Raw genomic sequence first — 24,184 nt, 5'->3', positions numbered from 1 at the left:
TCTTGCTAATCCGCGCTCCTGAGTGATTTCGCTGGCAGTGGGTTCTGGCTCTGAGCAGACCTGTGAGGGTAAGAATATCGTGTTCGACGTATCTTGTTGACGTCTTCACTGCCGTGGTTGATGAGGTGATGATCGACGTAAACCACAAACTAGATGCCGGCTGATGCCGAGCGTGCCTGATTCATATCTTTACATTTCGTGTGTACAAAGTTCATTGTAATGTCAGTTTAACCAGCAAAACCATATAACTATCAGTATATGGTACCCACTCGATCATTCCGGTGAGTCAAAAACAGTCCGCATGACATGGTCTGCTTTTCTCCCAGTGTGCTTGATGAATCCCAGGTAGTCTAGTTCCTGAAGGGCGCGGATGAATCGCGCTTGTAACTCCATGTGCCATTCCTCCTCGTCTTCTTCCGCGTCTTCATTGACCACCTCGTCATCCACCTCCTTCTGTTTTCCCTTCTTCCTCGACGGTGTCCTAGAGTTTCCATTCGCACCATCAGGAACACGGTTCTTTCCTAAGCGCCGTTTCCGAGCTTCCAAGACGACCACGAATGACTCAAACCAGTCATAGACATTGATCATCTTCGCGCTTTCTAGGTAGCCCTTGAATAGGATACTTATGTCGGGCAGTTCATCATCCTCATCATCCCCAACTCGTTGCCCGGGAGACGCGTAGTCCCGGGGATGGATCAATCCCGCGAGGACCGAGGCGCGAGGCGATGGGTTGATCAGCTAGGGGGGAAATCAGGGAGCGAATTAGCTTGCATTCATTTAATAACAGAAAAATTTAGTTGTAAGTACCTCAGACGGAAATGGCGTCGAGCCGGTGTACCAGATATCCCACAATGGTGCATCTTCCAGTGCAACTATGCGTAACCTGATCAAAAGCTTAAGATCAATCAACTGCAATGATGACCGCAGTGCGTTTGCATACTTAAAATATTCCGACAGCCAGTTCCCGAGCGGACCAGATATATCCTGGGCGCTTGCATCCCGACCAAGCATCGTATATGCCGTTTCCACACGCGAGATCACTTCGTCTTCCTCTGCTCTTACGTCGTCGGGAACATCCCCGAAGAAATCATGTAAGGCCCGCACAAAGTCTTCAAGTTGTGCTGCGGAAAGCTTCCTACAGAGAACAGCAACAGCTCAATCAGCTGTTCCCATTCGACAATAGTGCAGCCAAAAGTCACACACCTGACTATAGAACACAAATAGCCGTATACACTGCCTAGACGTCCACGCAACGCCAGGCACATCAAATCGGGCACTGTTTGGTCACCTTGCGCGTTTTTGTACCCATGCGCCAGCATAAGTTGGCGGACAAGGAGCACGAGCCGAAATGCTATTCGGAGCAGCTTCGCGTGCATTCGGAAACCATTGCGTGCAGTCTCTACTAAAGATAGGATTGAATCGACAGTGGCGATTCGCCAACTGGTAGCGTGTTCTACCGGCGCAATGAGCGTCGACTCGTGCACCCGAGCAAACAGGGCATCGAGGAAGGGGAAGGCATCAGGCGTGAGGAGCACTTTGGCAGCATCTTTGGGCCGTCCTAGCGGTTCAGCAGGGACAAGGACGCTGAGGGGCTCTTCAAAGTGTTTCATGTGAGCGAGCTATGATTGCTTGCGTTAATTATGATCCATCACAAGAAGAAATAGCATACTTGAAGTATGGATAACAGGCCGTCAAGCGATGAGCTGTGACGAGTAAAAAACTCAACTGCGAAGTCAATAGTTGTTGGACCCATCATGACATCTGGCTCGAATATGGGATCAAAAAATGTCTTGTAAGATATTGTCAGCGTGATTAAGGGTGACGCCGAGATTCGACAAACCTCCAATAAAATGTCGTGCAAAGACTCCTCAGCTAGCGGGAAAGGGCAGTCTCTCACTCGCAGCAATGCCAGCATAGAGTGAGGATATGTCGCGTGAATGTAAGATGGGGAAGGGGGTGAAGCCAGCGCGAGGATAAATACGAGTGGTAAACGCAGAATGTATGAGCTAATGAACGGTTTCATAAGAAGACAAGCATCATCAAGAGCGGTCTGACCTGCAGATTTCAAACATGTCTTGAACCACCTGAGGCTCTAGTTGTTCGAAGTCGTGCATTATAACCACCAGACGTGATCTGTTATGACGATCATCTTTTAATTTTACTCAGCGAACAGCAGGAAATGGATTGACCAAGCCCCTTACCTCGCGCATCACATACAGCCCGATACCATGCCTCAAGGAGAGCGATGTCATATGCTGCTAGAGAGGTAGATGGCTTCCGTTTTACGTCTGAAGACATTGTAATATTAGCAACTGGATGGTCAAAGAGGCTCGCGCAAGCACCTTGTCCTCCCGTAGGAGATCGGGATACAAAACCTGAGACAATGGCCTTCATCGCCCCCGTAATAGTTGTGCAATCACTTGGAAAGACATGTGTCACGAAGTGATCATTTGCATCTTCGAAAAGCTCGTCGGTGCTTTCCTCTAGTCGGAAGGAAATCTCGTCGAAGAGAGAAGATGACGTGCTGGATGCTGTCAGAATAAGAATTGGAATGCAGTTTTTTTTTCGCTCGAACAAGCAAACGCACATGTGACAGATACAACTGGCAATTCGGGGTATGGTAGTCCCGGAAGTTCATCCGTATAGGACTTCTTCACTTGCTCGACAACACTCTCCACTACCGGCGCGTGCAGTGAGTGGATGAGTTCCTGGTAATGTGAGACTCTCGAAAGGAAGAATGGGTGGAACACACACCTGCATCCTCTTCAAACATTTGCCCCAGGCTGCTCTGCATATTTGGAAGCGAAGTTGACATCCTTGGGGAAAATCTCGCTCGGGGAACAGGGACGGTGGTGCTGCATCGCTGTCTACCTGATCTAAACCACCGGTTTCAGCTGCATTTTCCGGTTCAAATGTATATTTATGCTACCAGAATCATTGAAGGGTATGTAGACTGTGGTCTGACACCCAAAATCAATTGGCATTTGGATAGATCATTGTGCAGAACTCACCTGAGTGACGTCCTCTAAATCTGTGTCGACTGCCATGAACTGAAGCAATTCTGTTGCAGAAGGAGTGTAAGTCTTGTAATTAAGTCTGCTTGTGGACGGGCTTTGACCTGCCCTGAAGAAACACAATTGACGCGTCGCGACGCGTCCAAGCTCTGCAAACATTCATCCAATTGCTTCAACGTAGTAGGCAACTCAACTCTTGCTTTTCAGAATGTCATCTCCTCCTAGAGTTGATTTTCCAACGTCGGATATCGACGACATCGAGATGGATGGGCCTCCTCAGGATGGCACCATCGATCAATCACTATCCATAGCTCCTCCACCCCAGCGTCTTTTTCTACCTGGAACACCTTCTGCTGCAGGCACTCCTGCGCGACAAAGATATGCTAACAGCGTTGCAGCCACACCTATGAGCGGTATCGCTGCCAGACGGGCGCTTGGGATGAGCACTCCTCGGCGAGCACCACGAACACCTCTTTTCGCTCGTGAGTGCTTCCTAAATATACAATTGACTGCCATTTATTTTTTGACCTAGCCGGAAGCTCCCCCCTCGCATTCCCAAGTTCTTCGCCTGCTAAGACTCCCAGGAGAAGGGTCGCGATCGACTCTGATCCAGTCTTCCCAGACTCTGAACCTCTTGCCTTTCCTTCGTGAGCCGCTGTCAATTGAATCTTTATCGATTTGGCTGATGATACATCAGGAGTCCGACTGCTGCTCTTGTTTCGCCAGTCAAGAACCGTCGCGGGGACATTCACTCTTCCCTTTCTCTAACACCAACCGCACGGCGAGCGAAGCGTGGCGATTATAACAACGATCTCAATGACAACCTCAACTCAGATGGAACACACCTCTCCATGCCTCCATCATCTGTACCACATCTCTCGGCACCCGCTGCGCCCTCTGACGAACCGGATGAAATCCGCGCTATCTGGGGAACGACCGTGAACTTGGCAGAGACAATGAAGCTCTTCCGGGACTTCTTGCGTGGTTTTAAGCCTAAATATCGCGCCATCCACGATCGTCAGGAGAACCTCCGCACTCGGGCATTTGCCACCCCAGACGAAGGCGAAGTTGTGTTGTACGAGACGTACATGCGTCGTGTCCGCCAAACGGGCGAAACGAATCTCAACCTCGACATGATCAACTTGCTTTCGTATCCGCCGTGTAAAAAACTCTTCGCGCAACTCCAGAAATACCCACAGGAAGTAGTGCCCGCGATGGATCAGATTCTCAAGGACCTCATGCTCGAACTTGCGGACGAGGACCAGCAAGCTGGCATGGACGGCATGCAGGGCGACCAAGGCGATGAAGAGATCGCTGATATCATGGGTAAAGTCTACAAAGTTCGTCCGTTCGGGTTAACAGCCGTGAATATGCGTGAACTCAACCCATCTGGTATGTCGTTCAAACCTTCCAATATTCTTCAATCGTCCTAATGTGAATGTGCTCCAGATACCGACAAGCTCATCTCTATAAAAGGCCTGGTCATTCGCGCCACACCTGTGATTCCAGACATGAAGGTCGCATTCTTCCGCTGCCTCACCTGCTCTCATACCGTCCAAGTCGAAATTGACCGTGGCAAGATCGAGGAGCCAGCTCGGTGCCCACGAGACGTCTGTGGAACTGTAGGGACGATGTCTCTCGTGCACAACCGCTGTGAATTCGCAGACAGGCAGGTCATACGGCTGCAAGAGACTCCCGACGCGGTGCCTGATGGTCAGACGCCACATACTGTGTCACTAAGTGTATACGACGAGCTCGTTGACGTGTGCAAGCCTGGTGACAGGGTTGTCGTCACCGGTATCTACCGCAGCGTCCCTGTGAGGGTGAATCCCCGCCAAAGGACGATGAAAAGCTTATTCAAGACCTACCTTGATGTCGTTCATGTCCGACTTAGCACGGGTGGTACTCTAGGCCTTGACCGGAGTACACGTCCTGCGGGTGGCGACAAGGTCCCGGGAATAGGTGGTGTTGGTGATAGTGCCGATGATCAAGAACTGGAGGAGCAAATTGCTCAAGGGGGACTGACACGCAAAGCCGAACTTGAGGCGAAGCTTATCGAACTTAGTAGGCGGCATGATCTTTATGATCTCCTATCCCGTTCCCTCGCACCGTCGATTTGGGAAATGGACGACGTGAAGAAAGGTATCCTCCTCCAGCTCTTCGGTGGCACCAATAAGAGTATCGCAAGAGGTGGCGGCGGAGGTGGGCCGCGCTACCGTGGGGACATCAACGTGCTTTTGGTCGGTGATCCCGGTACCAGTAAATCGCAGATTCTGCAGGTATGTCGGCCTCTGTGTGTATTGTGAAGCTAACTAAATTCATTGTTAGTACGTCCACAAAATCGCTCCTCGAGGAGTCTACGCATCTGGCAAAGGCTCCTCGGCAGTTGGTTTGACCGCATATGTGACTCGGGACCCTGATTCCAAGCAGCTTGTCCTCGAGAGGTAACGCATGCGTCGTTATCTCGGATATTGTTACTCACGGATTGGCAGTGGTGCCTTAGTGTTGAGTGATGGCGGTGTCTGCTGCATCGATGAATTTGACAAGATGTCCGATGCGACTCGGAGTGTCCTCCATGAAGTCATGGTCAGGCACATCCAGATATTCCTTTGAATATTATTGACACATTCATCAGGAACAACAAACCGTGTCAATCGCAAAAGCGGGTATTATTACCACCCTCAACGCCCGTACATCTATTCTTGCGGCTGCAAACCCCGTCGAATCAAAGTACAATGTCGACCTCCCTATCACACGCAACATCGACCTCCCTCCTACCCTTATCTCGCGTTTCGACTTGCTATATCTAGTACTTGACCAAGTAGACGAAAATCTCGACCGAAAACTCGCCCAACATTTGGTCGGGTTGTACCTCGAAGATGCACCCAGCACTGGTGGCTACGATGTTTTGGTCTGTCTTGTATCACTCTTTGCGCACACTGAGCTCATTTATTTTTAGCCCCTTGACGAGCTCTCCGCATACATCGACTTTGCGCGAACGAACATTCACCCCGTCCTCAGTTCTGAAGCAGGCGACGAGCTCGTCGCCTCCTACGTCTCCATGCGTGCCATCGGCGCCTCAGACCCCCGCTCATCTGAAAAACGCATCACCGCTACAACCCGCCAGCTTGAAAGTATGATCCGCCTCTCTGAGGCCCATGCCCGCATGCGCTTTGCTGCGCACGTCGAGTTGCAGGACGTTCAAGAGGCGTGCCGTCTAATGCGCGAGGCCATCCGCACGAGTGCTATGGATCCTCGCACTGGCAAGATCGACATGGGCTTGTTGAACACCGGTACTGGTGTTGGACAACGCAAGATGCGGGATGACATGCGCAGAGAAATACTAGCGATGCTTGATGGCGGCGCTGGTAAGGGCAAAGGCCTAAAATGGGGCGAGGCAATGAAACGCCTTGCGGATCAGAGTAGTATCCGTGTTGATGCTGCTGAGTTTTCTGAAGTCATCAAAGCGATGGAGAACGAGGGAGTGCTGACTGTGGTTGGGGAGCGGGATAAGAGGATGATCAGAAGAGCTGAAGGAGCGTGATATTATATTAAAGCTGTGGATCAAAAGCACTTGTTTTGCTTATTTTTGCATGTTGTTCATCAGTTGTAATTGACTATATGTGTACTGATACTATCGATCAATACGCCAGGATGGAATGACCAACAAGACTGAAAAGCAACCTAGTTACTGGTATAACTCTGAACAACATTATTAATATTAGATACAAATGACTCCTGGACATCCACACGAATGGGCATCAAGTTGATGTTGAAGAGCACGGAGGCAAGGATTCGCAGAGGCTACTACAGAAGCCAATAGGGGCTAGCAAGGGTTCATCCATTCCACCAGTCCATAGTCTCACTCACATTGGTTGGAGCCACCGCTTCAACGGGCAACTCACTGATGACGGTCTGACAGAGGGCATATCAGAAACTGGTTATAACAGGGATCAGAGTTGGTGTAAATGATGCTGTCGGCGGGAGAAAGGGATGGAGTTCAGTTCCGTTTTCCTGCCGACAGCGTCTTTGAAACCCCTCCACAGAGTCGACCTATACATCCACTAATAGATTATGATATAGGCAGGTTGTACGAAAAAAACTGATGATTTGATAAAGAGTAAGATATCGATACGCCGAAGCAGTCGATCGACGTACTAGCAAGACTTTTCGGGGAGTCGACAAGTCTCGCTCAACCTCAAGTCCGTTGTGGAGCAAGATAGTATAAGTAGGCTGAGGGTACCTCTCACTGTAGTATGGACAAGAAAAGCTGGACCCTGGAATCGCCTTGGTTGTGCTACATAGGGATGCGGCTATCAGAGCCCGGATCAGCAGTGTCACTGACGATACCAAGTACTGTAAATCAAAGATGCACGATTGTTGCCGAGGGGAACATACTGGTCTTACTTACGACGTATGGTAGAGTTTCCAGCTCTTGTCGGAGTGCCATGATTTTTTCCGTGATCAGTGTATGCCATTCAAGTCAAATCTGAGACACGTTCTGACGGCCTTGTCATTGTCGTACTGGGGTATATCCGCGAGCTTGTTTCGGCATGGGAAGTGCTGTGTTAGAGGCGATTCAGATCGCTCTTGTACTTCAAGATCGATAATTAGGCTTGCTCGTGATTTACTTTGTTCCAACCAGGCCAATGGCAACAAGCAGGACGTCTTTTGTAGGCATCTGACAAGTAATGTGAGACTGAGACTAGTAGGGTTGCAGATGATAGTCTCGCACTCTCACGGACGGCTGGATCATGGGCCCTCAAAGACTATCTTCTTCCTTCTTCGATACCTGCCAACCATATGATCCGACAAAGTCCCTTGGATAAATCTGATAAAAACTATGGAACTACATGATAACAGCAAAGAGGGGCAGCAATAGTGAGCGAGATGGCTGAACATATACCTAGACCAGCTGATGGCTAGGGCCATCGAACATGAGTCGTTACTACCCTCCACGGTTGATTGACCGCATACTCTCAGTCTTCTGACGAGTAAATGGTAAAATAGGAGTCGTAGGAGTCGTAGGGAAGGTACTGGTATGCTGAGTGACACCAATCTGGACTGTTGGTGCAAAGGTCATTGAAGGGGCTGACGATTTGCCGAAATTGGTATCAGTGTTAGTGGCGCCAAGGCCGAGACGGGTGATGATAAGAAGAGGTGTCGTGGACTAGAAAAATGTGAGACGAGATGAGAAGAAGAGAAGCGTAAGGTGCCTACAGCAATCTGAACAGCAACATTGAATGCCATGAAACCAGCTTGGCTGCCAACTACATCCAGAATGAACATTACCACAGTGCAGCTGGCAATAAGTGCACCGGACTCGATGACAGTAAACATGGCAGCCTTATAGGCATTCCGGCCAGTGTGATCGGATACTTTCTGGCCTACATACCAAAAACGATATGCGATTCCGCACGTAATAGCGGTGTTGAGAAAAAGACCGAGCGACCAGCTGGCTTTTCCAAAAGCTTGGACATTGTGTGAGAAAAGATGGTGATTAGGCTGAGCAATCAGAAACACGGCTACGATCGCACAAGCTAGGCAGAGGCAATAGATAATCTTAACACTTGATCTGAGAGCAAAGGAAAGTTAGCGAGCCTACCGATATGCACAACTTCCAAAATCAACTAGCGATAAAAGCATTCATGAGAGAGATGCGGCAAGTAGGACGGAAGATATCTTACCGCGGGAATAACAAGCTTCCAGTTGTAGTTCCAAGCGACGTAGAGCCTCCAGATCTGTTATTGCGCATGTTACTTCAATATCTCCATAAGCCGAATGTTACTCACTAGCAGCAAATCTTGAGCGAGTACCTGAAAGTAGGAACGATGAAGAATGATTGACTCGGCCAGACAAATGATACACACGTTGGAGACAAACAATGCCAAATTCGTCAACATATATGTTGTTGGCGCGACTATGTATACGGTGCTTCCATTAGGGATGGATAATATCCAAGGAGTTGTGAATGCCTCCAAGGATATAAGAAGGGAGATGACGCTGTGCGCTGTTGAGACTGAAATGTGGAAAATACACGACGCGAAAAGGACCCTGATTGAGAGATAAGCGCCGGTGAGTGATTAGCGGCTGTCTCAAATCACAAACCTATGTGACTTTCTGTTCCGATTCACCAGGATCCAGATACATGCACCAAAAAGTACGCAACTGTCAATGGAAATGAGCGTAAAACTTTCTCCAAACATCTGAACCTACTTGATCCCTATGAAAGAGAGTTGGGCGGATTATTAGAACCCAATATCTGCGCTCGATAGCCAAAGGAATGTATACCGTAAACAACAGATTCAAACCATACTGAGGTCAAGAACATGCGGTTAATGGTGGGACCTGAAGCCATTTTCGTCTGTCATAGTCAGAAATGTTCAATGAACGAAACTCAGCGTCTTATGACTTGTTGGTGCGCCTTGTTGTCGCTGTGGCCTGTCTCAGTGATGATTGACACGGTACCGGCAACTGACAAAACAATGGGACAAGTCAATCGAAACTCAGCAGTTTCAAGTTTGGACCTTTGCACCGTGCACTGCCCAACTGCTGACTTCCATTCTTCTCTGCAATTCTGATACCTCCTTGAAACATTCCAGGAACATCATTTGATCAAGTACTGACGTTCGTTATTCCAGGCGTCGACTGTACAGGTTTGTCCTATGGGGGATTGAAAAACGTGTAACTTGCTCCACTATATATCGATTGTACACTGCCGCATCAGATTTACTACTAAAATGGTGAATGGGCTCAACTGTAAGAAATCATTCATCGAAACTGCCTCCCAATAATCTTCCTATTGCATTGCAGTCGCCTATGACAGGGGCTCCAGCTCTTCACCGTCAGACTGACGCGCTGGGCCATACCGATCGCGGACGGGGTGAAGCCATCCACTTCTGAATGCATCTCCTTAGACTTTCCGAGTGTAATGTCTGATCGAGACATGAGACGCGTAAAGTCAAGAGGCTTGATAGCAGGCTACGATGGAAGACCATGTGGGAAAGTGTTCTGTCAGAAATTGAAACACACGTACAATGGGTTTGACATTTTCCTCGCTTGCATTCTTGGCAGCCAGTTCGATTCGACCTTTTCGAACTACTTCGAGAATGGAATGAGAGGCAGCGGGACGCTTGTTACCTTCCGCTCAAGGATGGCATCCGCAACAGGCCGGCATTAACGTCCCCTACACTACCGAATTTGGATGCACCAGATTAACCGCGATAGGAGGCTCTTCTTCCGCGAAAGCTACATTAAGAATGGCATTTGATATGGCATAAGTAGGAGTCCACGACAGAAGTTAATCCGCGTGTACCATCGATGAGCACTCCGTGGGTATGGTAAAGATGCATTGAATTACACACACTCCGGAAACACACCCAGACTTACACTCGACTTGGCGATAATCGGTAGCCAGTCAGTCTTAGACCAAGCTCCTTACGGAGGTCCTCCCGTTATATGTCCAATTCTGAACGAGGACGCCAGCAATTTGCTGTTCACGAGGACCTTGCATTGGTCAGATTGGCACACTCCCCTGAAGTAGCGTACGACTTACCCTTTCACAGACGTATTTGCTCGCGCCATAGCCAAGGCCTTCTGCGACACCCGCGTCGTACTGTACTTCTTCTAGGAAAAAGGTCCTTTGGCTTTATCCCAGCTTTGGGCAGTTAAGACAGAAGAGGTGAATTTGAAACGTGGCTTCGAATGGCACGGAGAAGACGATGTCAGGGCTATAAGATCGCGCGGATCTACGTCGTGTTTTATTAGTAGACAATTCTTCAGAGTCAGACTGGAAATGAATCAAACCTTCTGATTCAACTCCTTCTCCAAACCCAGGTCATCACCAGAGGCGTCCGTTTCTATAAACAATGGTTTATCTGACTGCAGGAGGGTGACCGCATCCAAATCACGGTCTTCGAATCTCCTCTTTTGTCGTTGTTGAATGGATGATGGACTGAATACTTCTCGATGAACCATTTCCTTGAAGATTCTGAAGGCAGGGCCTTTCTTTTCGCTTCCTCTATCTCAGACCTTTGGGAGTATTTTCTGGACAAGTGGCTCCCGTGCATCCGCACGAGTGGGCATTGTATGATGATGCGGCAAGAAGATGTACCGTGACTGACGCTGTCGACGGGAGAATAGTTTGAACTCCATTTAAATTACAATCCACTTTCACGCCGACGTCTTTGAAAATCCCTCCTCCACAGAATCGGTTTCAACATCCTGTATAATCCTAAGAGATCATGAATATGACATGGAAACAAGTGCGAAAAAAGTTTCAAAGAACACTTGCGACTTAATAAACAATGATGGGATCGCTCCCGCACAGCGACCAAGTTTCTCTACCGCAAAGAAATCGCAATTTTGTGAGATGGAAACTTGGACACTGCGGACTTCGTTAATGAGCTCATAATGTTGGTAGTCAAGCGGCAAGCCAGAGGCGAGCTGATTTAGATAACCAAATGACCGCGGAGACGGAGTTTGAATCCGATGGTTAAAAATTTCCAGAGCTCAAAATGTTCACTTTGCTGCTTCGTCCAGTATTTCCTCCCGCCGCCACGTTGGCTAAACTTTCAAGTAAGTGTTCCTATCCATCGTATTCCGCGTTCGCCTCGCTTGGTCGATTCTTTTGATGAATAAATATCACATTCAAGCTCAACAGTCTTATGGACCTCTGTGTCTAGCTGCTGATTACCTTTACTTCTGCAATTCTGATACCTCTCAAGCATCCCGAAAAGTCATTGGATCATGTACTGACATTCATTCTTCCAGGCATCAATCAGTCAACATTTTTTTCCCTTGGTCCGGTTGTACTCATACTAGCACATGTATTATGTTGTCGCGACTCGCTTTGCCAATCATGATGAATCTATTGCTTTGATCCCATTTGCTTCAAATCCCAAAATGTATCGCGCGCAGTGCATCGATATAATCTCAATAATGTTACAGGATGTGAGTAGATGAATGTGCTCTGAGTACATGTGCAGTGAGGTTGAATACATATGCAGTGGGTCATAGTGCTGTTCCCCGCTCGAAACTAGCCCGAATCTCCGAGGTATATTTGTCGTAGTATCGCGCAATCTGTTGCTCCTCGTCAGCTCATTTCAAAAATACGATGTACGATGACAGACCTTTTTGTTGAACACCCGATTCCGCTCATTGATGTAGGTAATGTCGCCTTCATCCTCGTTGAGTCTCTTTCGGGAAAATTTGCCCTTCTTGTCAATGCTACGGTGAAATGTCAGTAGTGCAGGGGAAGCCAAGTAGCACTGTCACGTACTCTCTGTTGATCTTGCCAACCACTCTATCGATGGCATCTTCCGTAGGCTTATTGTCAGCGTACAGTAGAGTATTGGCATCTCGGTAGAAGCTCTCTACGGCCATCCGTTGTTCAGGTGATGGAACTACCTAAGAAATGGGCATAATAAGCAAGGCAATACAACGGAATGCCCGGCAGAACTCACCTGTCCGCCTGAAGGATCGAAAGTTGTGAGAGCAGACGACGATGGCGTACTGCTCCCAGACTTGGAAAGAGACCCTGGTGCCAATCCCAGCACGGCCTCCTTCTGTCGGCTGTATGCAACAAGGTCAGGTTTAATGAGGTCAAGGTCTTTCTTGTAGCGCCGTCGAGCCGCGTGAGCATCGTCTACACAAGATTCATGAGTGACATCATGCAAGGCAGAACCGAAATCCCCTACCATGAAACTCGTAGTCCGCTCTCCGTGCCTTCCTTGCCTTCTTCTTTTCCCAATTATCGTTCTCTTCTATTGTCCATTCCCAATTCTTCTGCCGCTCCACATCCTCTCCCCGATCCTCAGCTTCAGCCTGCGTGCGCAACATCTCTGCAAGTTTCCGTTGTCGTTCTAGCCGTGCAGCATCCCTCGCTGTCATCTTGGCTTTGGAAGACTCTTCAATGAGCGAAGCACGATTCGCTTTCGTCGATGAACGCTATGAAAGAGTGAGTAAGGGATGAGAAGTACGAGGCAAACAGGACCACGGACCATCTTCGCTCTCAGCTGCTCCATTTTTGCTTTTCTCTCGTCCATCGTCATCGTGCCTTCCTCCGCTGCCTTCTCTTCGCCGCTGTCTGAAGACATTTGTTGTGTGCAAGTGAACTACCACCAAACTGGTTGCTCACAGAGCCAGCCGTGACGCTTATGTAAACCAAAACCCCTAATTATTAAATGGCTTCTGAAGCACAACTGTAGAGGCTCACCAGATTCTTTCTTTAGGCTTCTACGGTAAACATTATACGCTATATAATACTGTGACTAGGTACTCTGCGGAATACAAGTAATGTAGGAATTAACGTCCGTCTAGGGCGCGGTAGAGCTAGCCATAGGAGATACGGTAAGGTCCCCGTGGATGAACGGGACGCAGCGTAACACTTGGCTGTCTGTGAAGTTTTACTGAGATGTGGGATACCAGTTTCGTGCGCTTATGACGCGACGTCCCGAATTCTCTAAACGGCCTGCGTGCGAAAGATGAACTTTATGGTCACCTTCACACTCCGGGTGGTCAAAGACGTTTGAGGTGGTGTGCGTGGGGGCCGACAACTCTGAGTGCATGAAAGTCTTCGCGAAAGTTCGCGTTCTCCGCACTGGAAATCGAGCAGCAGAAAGTGTGCAATACAATGCAGATACTTCAATAGTGCTTGCTGAATTCGCAGTCGGAAGCAGAGAAGGCTGTGGCGACGAGGCAAGGTTATGGTAAGCGTGGATGAAATTGTGGTTGAGCGGTTCAGAGAGCAGTGGAGCTGTCATGATGGCTATGGCCTCGGTATATAGCCGGATTTAAAATTGTTGGTTCGCTGCCGCTTTCCTGCGTGGGAGGGGATGGGGGCGTGCTTTGTGACCTGGTTGGGTAGTAGTCGGAGGCGCGTGTTCTGCGTCTCCCCTCGGGGAGCTCCATTTGCACGATTGTCCGCTGCCTCGTTGCCTGAATTCCATGGTGTCCTAGGTCAGCCTCTGAAACACCAAAACCATTTTGAACACACCTTTGCGAGCGTCTGCCCTTTGGATAAAACAACGAGGCAAGACCGCAGACCGCAGACCTTTCAAACTCCACTGCCATTCGAGCCAGTGAAGGAGACGATGTTCCCAGAAACAATGAAATAAATGGTTGAGCCTGTCATCCCATGGATTCGAAGCTCGTGAGAGATGGACGGCCCAGTTCTGGCATGCGTACTTGAGAGCTTCGGAAGATGATCGACTTCGTTCCCGCACTTCGTTTGCGAAACTCACAAGAGACTCCATAGCATGGATGATCTCCATATCTGATGGGGAATGATTTTGTGGTAATGCAGAGGTGGAATGATCCTGGTGCTGTAACGCGAGGAATACTGGAAACATCAAGACATCCGGTAAACTCTTGTACTCCTGGATTAGTGCTGGCATTCCGGAGATGATGTTGAACTCGCTGATTGCTTCCGATGTGCTGAAGAATTCTTGGCTTGCCACCCAAACAGACGCTTCAAGAGTTAACAGACATGCTTGACCACAGGGTGTCTGCAACCAGTCTTGGCCGCTCTGGGTCTGGAGCCAGTCTCTCCCGCGCTGGGTCTGGAGCCAGCCTTGTCCGTTCTGGGTCTGTAGCCAGTCCCGCCCGCTCTGAGTCTGGAGCCAGTCTCTCCCGCTTTGTGTTTGGAGCCAGCCTCGCCCGCTCTGTGTCTGCAACCAGTCTCGTCCACTCTTCGTGTTCAGCCACTCTCGCCCGCTCTGAGTCTTCAACCACAATTGCAGCCACTCTCTCCCACTTGGTGTTTGTAGCCATGCCCGCCCGCCCGGAGATCCAAGGAAGTCTTGCGCATGCTGGGATTGCAACCACTCTCGCCCGCTCGGGGCCCCCAACCACTCTTGCCCACTCGGGTTCCGCAGCCACTCTTGCCCATCTCCAGTATTCAACCATTCTCGCCCGCTCAGAGTCTCGACCCAAGTCTGCAGTGGGTCTGGCTCGCTTTGGAACCATGGAACGACTGCCAGTGGCCAGCGAGGAGTCTGCTGCCGCAACCACTCTCGCCCGCTCGGACTCCACCGCCACTCTCGCGAACTCGGAGTCTCCAGCCACTCTCGACCGCTGGCGGTCTGCAACCAGTCTTTTCCCCCTTGGCTCTGCAGCCAGTGATACCCCCGGGTCTTCAGCCAGTCCTTCCCCCCTTGGGTTGGCAACCAGTCTTTCCCCCTTCGGTTCTGCAGCCAGGTATGACCGTCCCGGGTATCTAGCCAGGATTGCAAATATGGACTGCGATCTCCTTGAAGCCATAGTAGACCATTGAGAAATTGGAGTGGCTCCGGTGGCTGGACAACGAAGGCTAACATGTTTTTCAAACTCTGGAGGTCATGGGGTTGCATAACTTGGCTCTGCCGCTTCAATTCTGAGAGCGCGTCCAGGAGGGCTGTGCTTTCTGGAATTTCTCGCATAATCAATCCCAAAGAACAACGAGCGAGTAGGGAGTGGGGTGACGTGATGCATCGTTCTTGATGAAGATTGCAGTTTGAGGGGTCTAAACCATAATCACGAACAGAGGAGTGGTAGATATTCACGGGGAGACTGCTATCGGCGGGGATATCCATGATAGACCGTAGCTGCAACAGTGTTGTCTCAACATGATTGCCCTGGCCAGGACCAAGAAGTTTCGAGATTTCCGAGATCGGCAGAGGGTCTACGAGGGCAGCGACGACGGACAAGTGCAGGTATGCCCGCTTGGGGTCCGCACATGTGGAGAGGATGCAATCATATAACTTGTACACCTCCGTGCGTGGTAGCATTTCACTTGTCAAGTCGAGTATGAGCTGAAGCCGGTCGCGGGTGTCATCGTCTTGACCATTGATGAAGTTAATCATCGTGGATGCTACAATGAAACGTCTGCCCGCTCGGCTCACCAGCTGCGCAAGTTCATCTGCTGTTGGCTGAGGAAAATCAGGATGCTGACGTTCCAGCTCTTTAAAGGAATGCTGCAAGAATATATAAATGTCATTGTCAACATCCGCACCCTCTAATGAGATGGTGGTAGTAACACTCTCCGCAGAAGTTTTCTCCGGTATCTCGCGCATCTCGGCTTTGTGGATGGCTCTACGAATATGCTCTTCCGGACGGCTTGTGAGTAGGATGTGGACCACGGGAAGATTGGGTTGACGAAGAGCTTGGCCAAGCAGGGAGATGAGATCAGCGACGGTCTCGGGTCTGCATTCATCAAAGGCATCAACAACGAACACCAAAGGCGGGCACTCGCGCAGCCTGAAGTAAAGCCTCTGGAGAGGTTGGACAAAGAGCGATTGCATCTGGTCGTGAAGAGACTTATCGGGGTCTAGAAGCGCAGGATTCTCGCGGATAGCTTGGTTCACGTCCTTTCGAATGCTGGCAAAATTGGTGGCAAGTTGATAGGCGAGTGTTGCAAAGAAATAACCGGTGGTGCAGCGTTTTGTGTGTTTTCGCGAGAAAAAGAATGTCCCCGCGAGCCGCTTTTCATTCGTCCGTGGTGTCACTTTTAGACCTCTCATTCTTTCGGCTACAGTGAAAGCAACAGCAGACTTTCCGACACCTGCTGCGCCATGTAGCCAAATCAGTCGACTCTTATCTCGGTTGTCTAGCAATTTGTAGATGTCCTCGAGACGGTCCTCTCGGGTCCCTTCCAAACATCTCGGAGGCAGCAGGCGTTCAGGGGAGTCATACTCCGCACCCTTGATAGCCACCTTGGACAGCCTCTCCTAAGTTCCTTCAAATGATCGAGGTTCGCTAGGAACTTTTAATGAGGTCAGAATGCGAGAATATGAACAAAAGATGGAGATACTGGCATTGATACTGACTCATTGAGACAAGGTTGATGGTGAATTGACGGACTTTCGGAGAAGGACTAGTTGGGTGTGGTTAGAACTCATGGGTAATGGTTGTGTCAAGGAACGAACGTACGAAGACGTCAATTGAGGTCCAAGCGTGACTTGATTCCGAAGGGCTTGATTGAATCAAATTATGAAGCGATTTTTTGGGAGTCGGGCTGTCTGGTCAGTATGTGTGTTCGACGGTGATAGTGAGATTGCGAGGCATAAGAGCTGCTCGAGATCATATGGGCGAAAGAGCTCGCTGGATGGTGCTTGAAACGTTGAAGCTTGAAGAACGAGCGGGTGTTCCTCTGGTTCGCATGTCGTAGCTTGCCTTGCCCAAATTGCCTTCTGTACACAACCAAACCCTGGCAAATGGAGCCAAGTCCAACGCTCCCCCAAACCCTGGTAGTCACGGTCCCTTATCAGACTACCTTAGATTACCTCTGGACGAGACATTTCACTGAAAAATGTCTACGTCAATACTGTTTGTGTATCGACCCTCACCTCTCTTACGAACAAGAAACATGAGCATAGCGCCTCATGCGGTGGCAGAGCCTGGTGTCGGTAGTTGTAAGCTATACAAAATGACATCAATTAGCGACAAAACCTTACTCGAGTACTTAATCAAACAGACATGCTTCTAGGCGTAGACAAGCTAATTGCAACTATCGAGCTACAGATCGCTCAATGATTCACAGTGTCCGGACTAGAGCGCTAGGCCCATCAGAACAATGCGGTGGTTTCTGACGTGGTGGTCTCCAAGAGTAAGCGCCACACATGTTGATAATAGGTCACGTGGTCAAAACGCGTCGTTCACTCCAAGGTGATATTCACGTAATGAATATTCAACTGCGTTTACGGCTACATGCTCCAGACCACGGGCTAGACTGGCGATAAGTACAGCACCTGCCGTCGGTTATTCGATCTGAGAGAAAAAAACACTGACAAAGATGGCGGAGCAGCCGGGTTGCAGCATGCATTCATCGTATAAAGGTGGATTGTTGATGTGTCTGATTCTTCAGAATACATCTCTTTAACCAGCTCTCACTCAAGCTTCGAGCCTTCTGCACACTCTTTCACCAAAGTTTCTTAGCCACCCCACTTCACAAACAAAATGCTCGCTCGTTTCTTCGCTGTTGCCTCCCTTGTGGCCCTCGCTGTCGCCACGAGTCCCCTCGCTCTCCGCGATGGCCAGTGCAACACCGGTGACATCAAGTGCTGTCAGAGCTCTACCACCGTGAGCAATGTGTTCTTATTTATTTCTCACTAATTCTCATAATTTGTGTAGACTTCCAACTACAACAAGGCGGCAAGGTCTCTTGGCCTTGTGGAAATTGCTGCTGAGGTCGTCGGCCAGGTTGGCCTTGACTGCAGCCCTGTTACTGTCATCGGCACTGGCAGTGGTGCCATGTGCAACCAACAACCCATGTGCTGCAGCGGCAACAAAATGGTGAGTTACAGGAGTCTTCTCTCACAAGCTTGTGTCTCACAGGGAAACTTCAGAACGGCCTCGTCAACATTGGCTGTACTCCCATCAACCTCGGCCTTTAGGCTTTCATTGGACTTTGGGACTTGCCTGCGTTATTACATGGTACATAGTTTTCCTTATAAGCTCTATAGCTAGTAATACCCGTGTTATCCGGTTTGCATCCAAATTGACTCTGCTAGCAGTGGGACTCGGACAGGCTGTCACGACACTGAGATCCAATATCAATAATTCTGTCACATGCAGCATAATCACCTCTTAGTATGACACCCTGGTCGAGCGTCGACGGCGAAATTGGGACGGACTCTATTTTTGTGCCTGCATGATGATACCAACATATTTCGGAGCTGCGGTATTCATATGCTATGCAAAAACGGCGAATAACACCGGTCACGGATTGTTGGCCAGGGTGCTGAAATATGATTAGTCTCCTCAGACCAATCGGACGAAGGTAGTTATTCCCTCGATTTGGTTCTCGTGCCCATTTTACTGCTCTCCTGCTCGTTTGTCATAATATTTTTTCAGCTCTTCGTTTAATTTCGCGACTGGTCCATCTTTGGTCATCGTGCACTGCCGAGTGCGGCTTGCAGAGAGGGATTATTCCCGATTCCCAAAACTGTGGCCAGAACACGCTGATTAAACTGAGCTCAACAATCAGGCTCCGGCAGGACGTGTCGGAACTCCATATAATGGACAGAGGCAGTGTATTTATACAAAAGTGCTGACTTGCGCTATCATTTGAATGACCTGAAGAATGGCCAGACCGCTGGTGATGGGATCCGAATCTGGACAACGTATGATGGTGGTCGAAATTTAAATGCATGAGTTCCTTAGTCAGCAGCTTCACAATTCAACAGCAGTAAACATTGTCACACAACTCACAAATTGTTGACGTCACGAAGACATCCGTCCATCCGTCCATCCATAACATCCGAAAATGCTGCAACGACTATATAATGGCGGCTACTCCCCCTTGCATTTTCATCAAACTCTACACAGATTAACATGGCATCCACCGCAACTGCAAGCCCTTTGGTATCTCACCTCAACCTCTTATCACTCTATCATGTCCTTTGGCAGCAGCAGGATTACTCTGTCGTGAGGCGGTTGAAATGTAACGTTCCAGATCTAGAGGAGTATGAACAGTAAGCCTTATTTACCTTTCTACGGGACTTGAAGTGATACTAAAGGGGTCTGAAACAGGATGCATCCATTCAACTGCAACACCATTGATCTATCTCGATGCCCTGGTGCGAAGCTACCAAATGGGGCGACCTCGATGATCATCCGCTCGGCGTACGAAACATTCTTCCACAAGATCTCCATGAACGAGCGCAATATTGTCATTCATGGGTCTGCTGGTATCGGTAAGTCGGTGTCTTTCTACAATTATCGCTTCTTGACACAGCCAATTACTCTTAGGGAAGACATATTTCCTGTTATACGCCCTCGTCAGGCGACTTCTTGCGCGCCAGCCGGTCACCTACCAGCTCGATCAAGCAGACTCGAGGGTCTTGTGTTTCACTGCCGATGGCTTCTTCGTTCTCCCAGAGGAGAACAGCGAATTCCACTCGTTGTTCCAACGTGAAGATGTGCTACACCTAATCGACAGCACTCAAGAAGACACTATTACACATCGAAACATCGAGCACACTCGTGCTGTGATGCGAGGCACGTGCGGCAAGGCTATCTTCACCACGTTCTGGCCAGACAATCTGGACCTTGATAACGAATGGTTGCCTGAGTATGACGCTGTACTTCGAAAATGGATAAAACCGTGCTCCTTTGATGAGATCTATGCAATGAGGTAAATGAACCCATCACACATTAGCTCTCGCTGACCATTGCCGTTAGTGCTCTGACCCCAGGCCAGCATGAAGCCAAGCCCTTACGATGGTCGTTCATCCATTTCGGGTCCAACGCACATGCCTGCTTGCAAGCATCGCAACATGCCAGCGATGCTGATCATTACCTCAAGGAGCTCGAGCGTGCCCACGATGATTTGTGGAGTATGCAACCTGCGCTGCGCGAACCCGAAGCACGATATAGCCGTAACCTCTTCGCTGTCGAACCTGGAAAAGCTTGCTCAGAGCCGCTCTCCTTCCCCGTTTCACAAGTTGCTACCAGGCTTCTCGCAGGGGAGATCACCTCCATAGACTCCGCCGGCGCCAAGGAGATCACCGACACCCTCCTTAAATCAGAGGACACGAAAGTGGCTGGCGAGATTTTCTACCGTCAGGCCGTCGTGGCACTCATGTCCAGACTTGGAGGGATTTTCACGCTCGGACGTCCTGATTTACAGGGCCATCTCCATCCGGCTCAGGAAGAGCTTGTGCTGCGAACCAAAACGCATGTAGCGCAAGAGGAACAGCAGGCCATGCCTTCAGGCTCCATATACTCTTCCCAACGTGAACTTTCGACGTTGGCCGAGAACTGCCCACAGATCCTTCACACACCCCATCATGCGCTCGTGCATCCAGGCATTGATGCAATCATGTTTGACGCCAACAAGTCAACAGTATGGCTCGTGCAGGTGATGCACGGGACCTCGCGCCCAGTCTCCCCGGAGGGTCTTCTCTTCCTGCTGGACGTCGTCCGTGGAAGCTCTTACGAGCCGTCCCCCACACATCCATGGCACTTTGTCTATGTCACACGGGGGCAGCCCATCAAAACCCACTTTCACCTCAGTGGGAAGGAAAAAACACAGAAATTTTCTATGCAAGTCTGGGAGGAGCGCATCAAACCATACGTCATGCAGCTGCGCGACACGGATCAGGACGTCCAGTCTTCGAGCAACCCATACGATCAGTGGGGTTTCCCTTATAAGGCTCCGCAAAAGAGCTCTCCCAGTCTCCCGCTGCGCCTTGCGAACTCGCTGGCACACCTCGTCCCAAGGTTCCGGCGTACAGCTGAATCTAACGTTACGCAGGACAAAATGATGTCAGAAATCAAAGGCGCGATCATACGAAATTCGGGCGTGCCGGGTGCTCAGTCACTTGGAGAGATGGTGAAAGAGCAAGATCTCGGCCCGGTCCACCACTATGTGCGGGATGATGAACAGACTAATAGCAAGGGGAAGAAATGGGCAGGGATGTGTCGATGAGTGATTACTCATATTCTTACAAGCGCTCGTGGTTGGTACTTCAATATATATTTCTGATTTGCCAAATTCCCGTTATGAGTCTGGTGTGTCGCATTGACCGCACAAGTCAAATGACCTTAATGTGCGTCCCGTATGAATACGCAACGGCCTTTACAGGCAGGCATTCCTGATACTAGGACACTGCAGCGGCCCATCGATGTGAAGCGCATGAGTCTATTTCTTCTTGAGCTAATTAGTGAGCCGGAACAGAACAAACGACTAGCTCGCGACGAGTTGGAGGGGCTCGGATTCCATCACCATGATATATATATGCGAACTCTTACATGATTCATCCGAATATAAGACGGACCGACTGCAGACTGCAGCTGTAATCGGTAAATGCAGCGCATCGAGTAGTTCCTGCGTCTGGACGTGTCGCGGGATATTTATCAAGGAGGGAGGCCAGATATCAATATATCAATGACGATGTCGGATATTGTTCAACCTAAAACACTTTTCAGATTCCAGCAGCTGCTTGGGGGTACATTTGAGGCCATTTCACGGCATAGCAGCTCCTCCCCCTCCTCTTCCTTCTTGTAAGCTTCAACGACAGCAGTTGCGATACGGCCCCAATCCCGCTGGACCATCGCTGCAAGTTCTGATAGGCTTTCGAACACAGCATCGGGTGACGGCATGCTGCACAGCTATGCCATTCATGCTGAAGATTTGACGATATTAAGTAGGCTGGAAGAAACATCTAAGTAGAGAGAAAATGTGGCTCCCGTTGAACTCTGTCGCCAGCATGAAGTTCCTTGCGTAAAAGATGCGCATAGTGCCGGTCGTAGACCTGAGCGCTTGGTTTACACAGCAATGATGGTTTACACAGCAATGAAGCTGTGAAGCGAACACGAGGATGACGCACGGGACGCACCTTAAAAGATGGTTTGAACGAACAGGGCCAACTTCCCCTTCTCCCAACCGGACACCAGGCATCCTTTGATCGCTAGTGATTGAGCACTGAGATCGTCTGAACGGTGCTTCTCGTGAGTGATACTATAAGCTCTTCTGCAGGTTAAAGATAACCCCTTGCTTACTAAAGCGGCTTTAGCACATACCTACCAACACATTCTGGAATAACGGCGCAGCAAATCCTGGATATTCCGAGGCTGTCTTCCAGGCGAGGACTGGATTCACGTGAGTAGGCTTGTCTCGTGGGCAATGGCTTCTGTGCTTCTGACAAGTGTTAATGTGCGTGAAAGAAGTAGGCCTCTGGACTCACCAACAATCATTGCCATCCGATAACCCGGCCTTATTGAAAAATCGCAGCGGACTTCTCTCGCAAACATAGTCTGCGAGCTGCAGTACTTGGAACTCCCAGCGCCGATCATGTCTTCCTCCGCCAGTAAGAAGCCAGCGATCACGCCACGTTGCACGATGCGAGGTCATACCGGCTGGGTAGATGGTGTTGTCCATCTGCCCGGCGGACGACGGATAATCACATGTTCGCATGACGCCTCACTCCGATTATGGGACCTAGAAAGCGGTACACAGATAGGTGAGGAGATTGAAGAAGCAATGTGGTCCATGGCATTGTCTCCAAACAACAAGACAGTTGCAAGCGGAAACGGCGACGGGACAGTGAGTTTGTGGAACGTCGAGACGAGGAAGGCCATCACCAAATGGACGGGACACAGCGACATTGTGTGTGCATTGTGCTGGAGTGCAGATGGCAAGCGAGTAGCGAGCGGATCCCATGATGGGACAGCAAGGGTATGGGATTTCAAGAGCGGCAAAACTGTCCTGACAATCACAACCGGACACGAGTGGGTGAACGCGGTGATGTACATCACTGTACTGTGAAAATTTGGACCATGGAATATATACCCCGATAATGCTTGTAATGTCCGTAATCAGTGTAATATAGATAAGTTAAACTATCAATCCATGCACTGAAATGTACAGGAACCCTCTTCGGCTAAGACTACACATTCAGAGTGCAGTGGTGCTGGACATCAATATTTCTCCTGCATCATCGTGACATAAGAAGCATTGCAATTAATTGGGGTGGACTGTAATCCATTATCTTTACGTGGAGAATATATCACCTGAGTCTTTATGATTTTGAATTTGAGAGTTGCACAGTGATGAGGGGAATATGTAAGGTACCATAAATTGTGATCCTTGTTGAAGTATTGTACGTGTCGAGGTTACTTTGCTATTGCTCGACAAGGCACTGCAAATGATGTAATCCATCCCATATTGTGTGAGACTTTACCACAAACCGCTTCAGAATGAGCAAGTTGACTCGGGGATCACAATTGGTTTAATCTTTGCCGCCAAAGGCACAGTAGCACTTGAGTTGCAGAGCTTGGTCTTTAAACCTCTAGGCGAAGAGCGCACTCCAAGTTCACCATATAGGACGCGTCTTAAGTGATCTTGATAAAACAATACAGCGCCGAAGTAGATGGGCCGGCTGCTCGAGATTGACACATTTCAAAAATAATCACAATTCAGCCTTTCACACAGAGAGCGTGTCATTCAGGGTTTAAATGTCAGAGTACAAGGACACGACGAGTACGTGCTAGTTCCCTCGGTTTCGTATATGGGTGCCGTGGCCAGTGGAAGTGGGTGTTCGTGGATAAAGAATATCTATGGTCTACATATTAGTGGTATTAGTAAATTGTTCAGAGGTCGAGGAAGTCAGCAATATTCTTAAGAGTCGTCGAGGTGCAACAACGAGAGCCTTATGCCTTACCTTTCTCAGCAAGGTACCAATTCCAGT

The 24,184-nt window shown here is 49.4% G+C and overlaps 7 protein-coding genes across 7 annotated transcripts; 3 read left to right on the top strand and 4 right to left on the bottom strand.

The window, feature by feature from the left end:
- Window positions 1-152: 152 nt before the first annotated feature.
- Window positions 153-3,082, bottom strand: DEU56DRAFT_834561 (origin recognition complex subunit 3 N-terminus-domain-containing protein). The gene is made up of 13 exons (XM_041354715.1): window positions 3,012-3,082; window positions 2,930-2,960; window positions 2,755-2,876; window positions 2,588-2,708; window positions 2,343-2,531; window positions 2,202-2,288; window positions 2,056-2,149; window positions 1,841-2,006; window positions 1,670-1,789; window positions 1,204-1,619; window positions 941-1,135; window positions 808-883; window positions 153-738 (listed from the first exon to the last, which is right to left on the bottom strand). Exons 1-13 carry the CDS (start codon window positions 3,045-3,047, stop codon window positions 274-276), a joined length of 2,118 nt encoding a protein of 705 aa, XP_041202766.1. The 5' UTR covers window positions 3,048-3,082; the 3' UTR covers window positions 153-273.
- A 49-nt stretch (window positions 3,083-3,131) lies between these two features.
- DEU56DRAFT_834559 (MCM-domain-containing protein) lies at window positions 3,132-6,669 on the top strand. The gene is made up of 8 exons (XM_041354714.1): window positions 3,132-3,496; window positions 3,547-3,661; window positions 3,712-4,406; window positions 4,464-5,293; window positions 5,343-5,458; window positions 5,507-5,600; window positions 5,650-5,925; window positions 5,974-6,669. The coding sequence occupies exons 1-8, from the start codon at window positions 3,223-3,225 to the stop codon at window positions 6,556-6,558; spliced, it is 2,985 nt and encodes a 994-aa protein (XP_041202765.1). The 5' UTR covers window positions 3,132-3,222; the 3' UTR covers window positions 6,559-6,669.
- A 1,150-nt stretch (window positions 6,670-7,819) lies between these two features.
- Window positions 7,820-9,717, bottom strand: DEU56DRAFT_865082 (uncharacterized protein). Its single transcript, XM_041355378.1, has 9 exons — window positions 9,306-9,717; window positions 9,231-9,237; window positions 9,123-9,182; window positions 8,885-9,068; window positions 8,807-8,830; window positions 8,702-8,755; window positions 8,620-8,644; window positions 8,235-8,554; window positions 7,820-8,184 (listed from the first exon to the last, which is right to left on the bottom strand). The coding sequence occupies exons 1-9, from the start codon at window positions 9,370-9,372 to the stop codon at window positions 7,963-7,965; spliced, it is 963 nt and encodes a 320-aa protein (XP_041202764.1). The 5' UTR covers window positions 9,373-9,717; the 3' UTR covers window positions 7,820-7,962.
- Window positions 9,718-11,922: 2,205 nt separating this feature from the next.
- On the bottom strand, window positions 11,923-13,226 carry DEU56DRAFT_865080 (SYF2 splicing factor-domain-containing protein). Its single transcript, XM_041355377.1, has 6 exons — window positions 13,016-13,226; window positions 12,713-12,962; window positions 12,479-12,660; window positions 12,295-12,422; window positions 12,146-12,242; window positions 11,923-12,095 (listed from the first exon to the last, which is right to left on the bottom strand). The coding sequence occupies exons 1-6, from the start codon at window positions 13,109-13,111 to the stop codon at window positions 12,027-12,029; spliced, it is 822 nt and encodes a 273-aa protein (XP_041202763.1). The 5' UTR covers window positions 13,112-13,226; the 3' UTR covers window positions 11,923-12,026.
- A 2,209-nt stretch (window positions 13,227-15,435) lies between these two features.
- Window positions 15,436-16,891, bottom strand: DEU56DRAFT_760736 (uncharacterized protein; the record flags this gene model as incomplete). The annotated part of the gene is given in 3 exon segments (XM_041350464.1): window positions 15,436-15,516; window positions 15,536-16,715; window positions 16,854-16,891. 3 exon segments carry the CDS (start codon window positions 16,889-16,891, stop codon window positions 15,436-15,438), a joined length of 1,299 nt encoding a protein of 432 aa, XP_041202762.1.
- An 873-nt stretch (window positions 16,892-17,764) lies between these two features.
- DEU56DRAFT_927585 (hydrophobin) lies at window positions 17,765-18,385 on the top strand (the record flags this gene model as incomplete). The annotated part of the gene is made up of 3 exons (XM_041358620.1): window positions 17,765-18,071; window positions 18,123-18,284; window positions 18,338-18,385. The coding sequence occupies exons 1-3, from the start codon at window positions 17,949-17,951 to the stop codon at window positions 18,383-18,385; spliced, it is 333 nt and encodes a 110-aa protein (XP_041202761.1). The 5' UTR covers window positions 17,765-17,948.
- A 772-nt stretch (window positions 18,386-19,157) lies between these two features.
- Window positions 19,158-20,303, top strand: DEU56DRAFT_834536 (uncharacterized protein; the record flags this gene model as incomplete). The annotated part of the gene is made up of 3 exons (XM_041354713.1): window positions 19,158-19,465; window positions 19,524-19,687; window positions 19,743-20,303. Coding segments are annotated over exons 1-3 (688 nt in total), but the record flags the coding sequence as incomplete, so codon positions are not given.
- Between the last annotated feature and the right edge of the window lie 3,881 nt (window positions 20,304-24,184).

The sequence above is a fragment of the Suillus clintonianus genome, assembly GCF_016758775.1.
Source record: "Suillus clintonianus strain FC179 chromosome Unknown DEU56scaffold_128, whole genome shotgun sequence".
Taxonomy (NCBI): Eukaryota; Fungi; Basidiomycota; class Agaricomycetes; order Boletales; family Suillaceae; genus Suillus; species Suillus clintonianus.
Note: the sequence above shows the minus strand (reverse complement) of the source record. Positions and strands in the feature narration are given on the sequence as shown.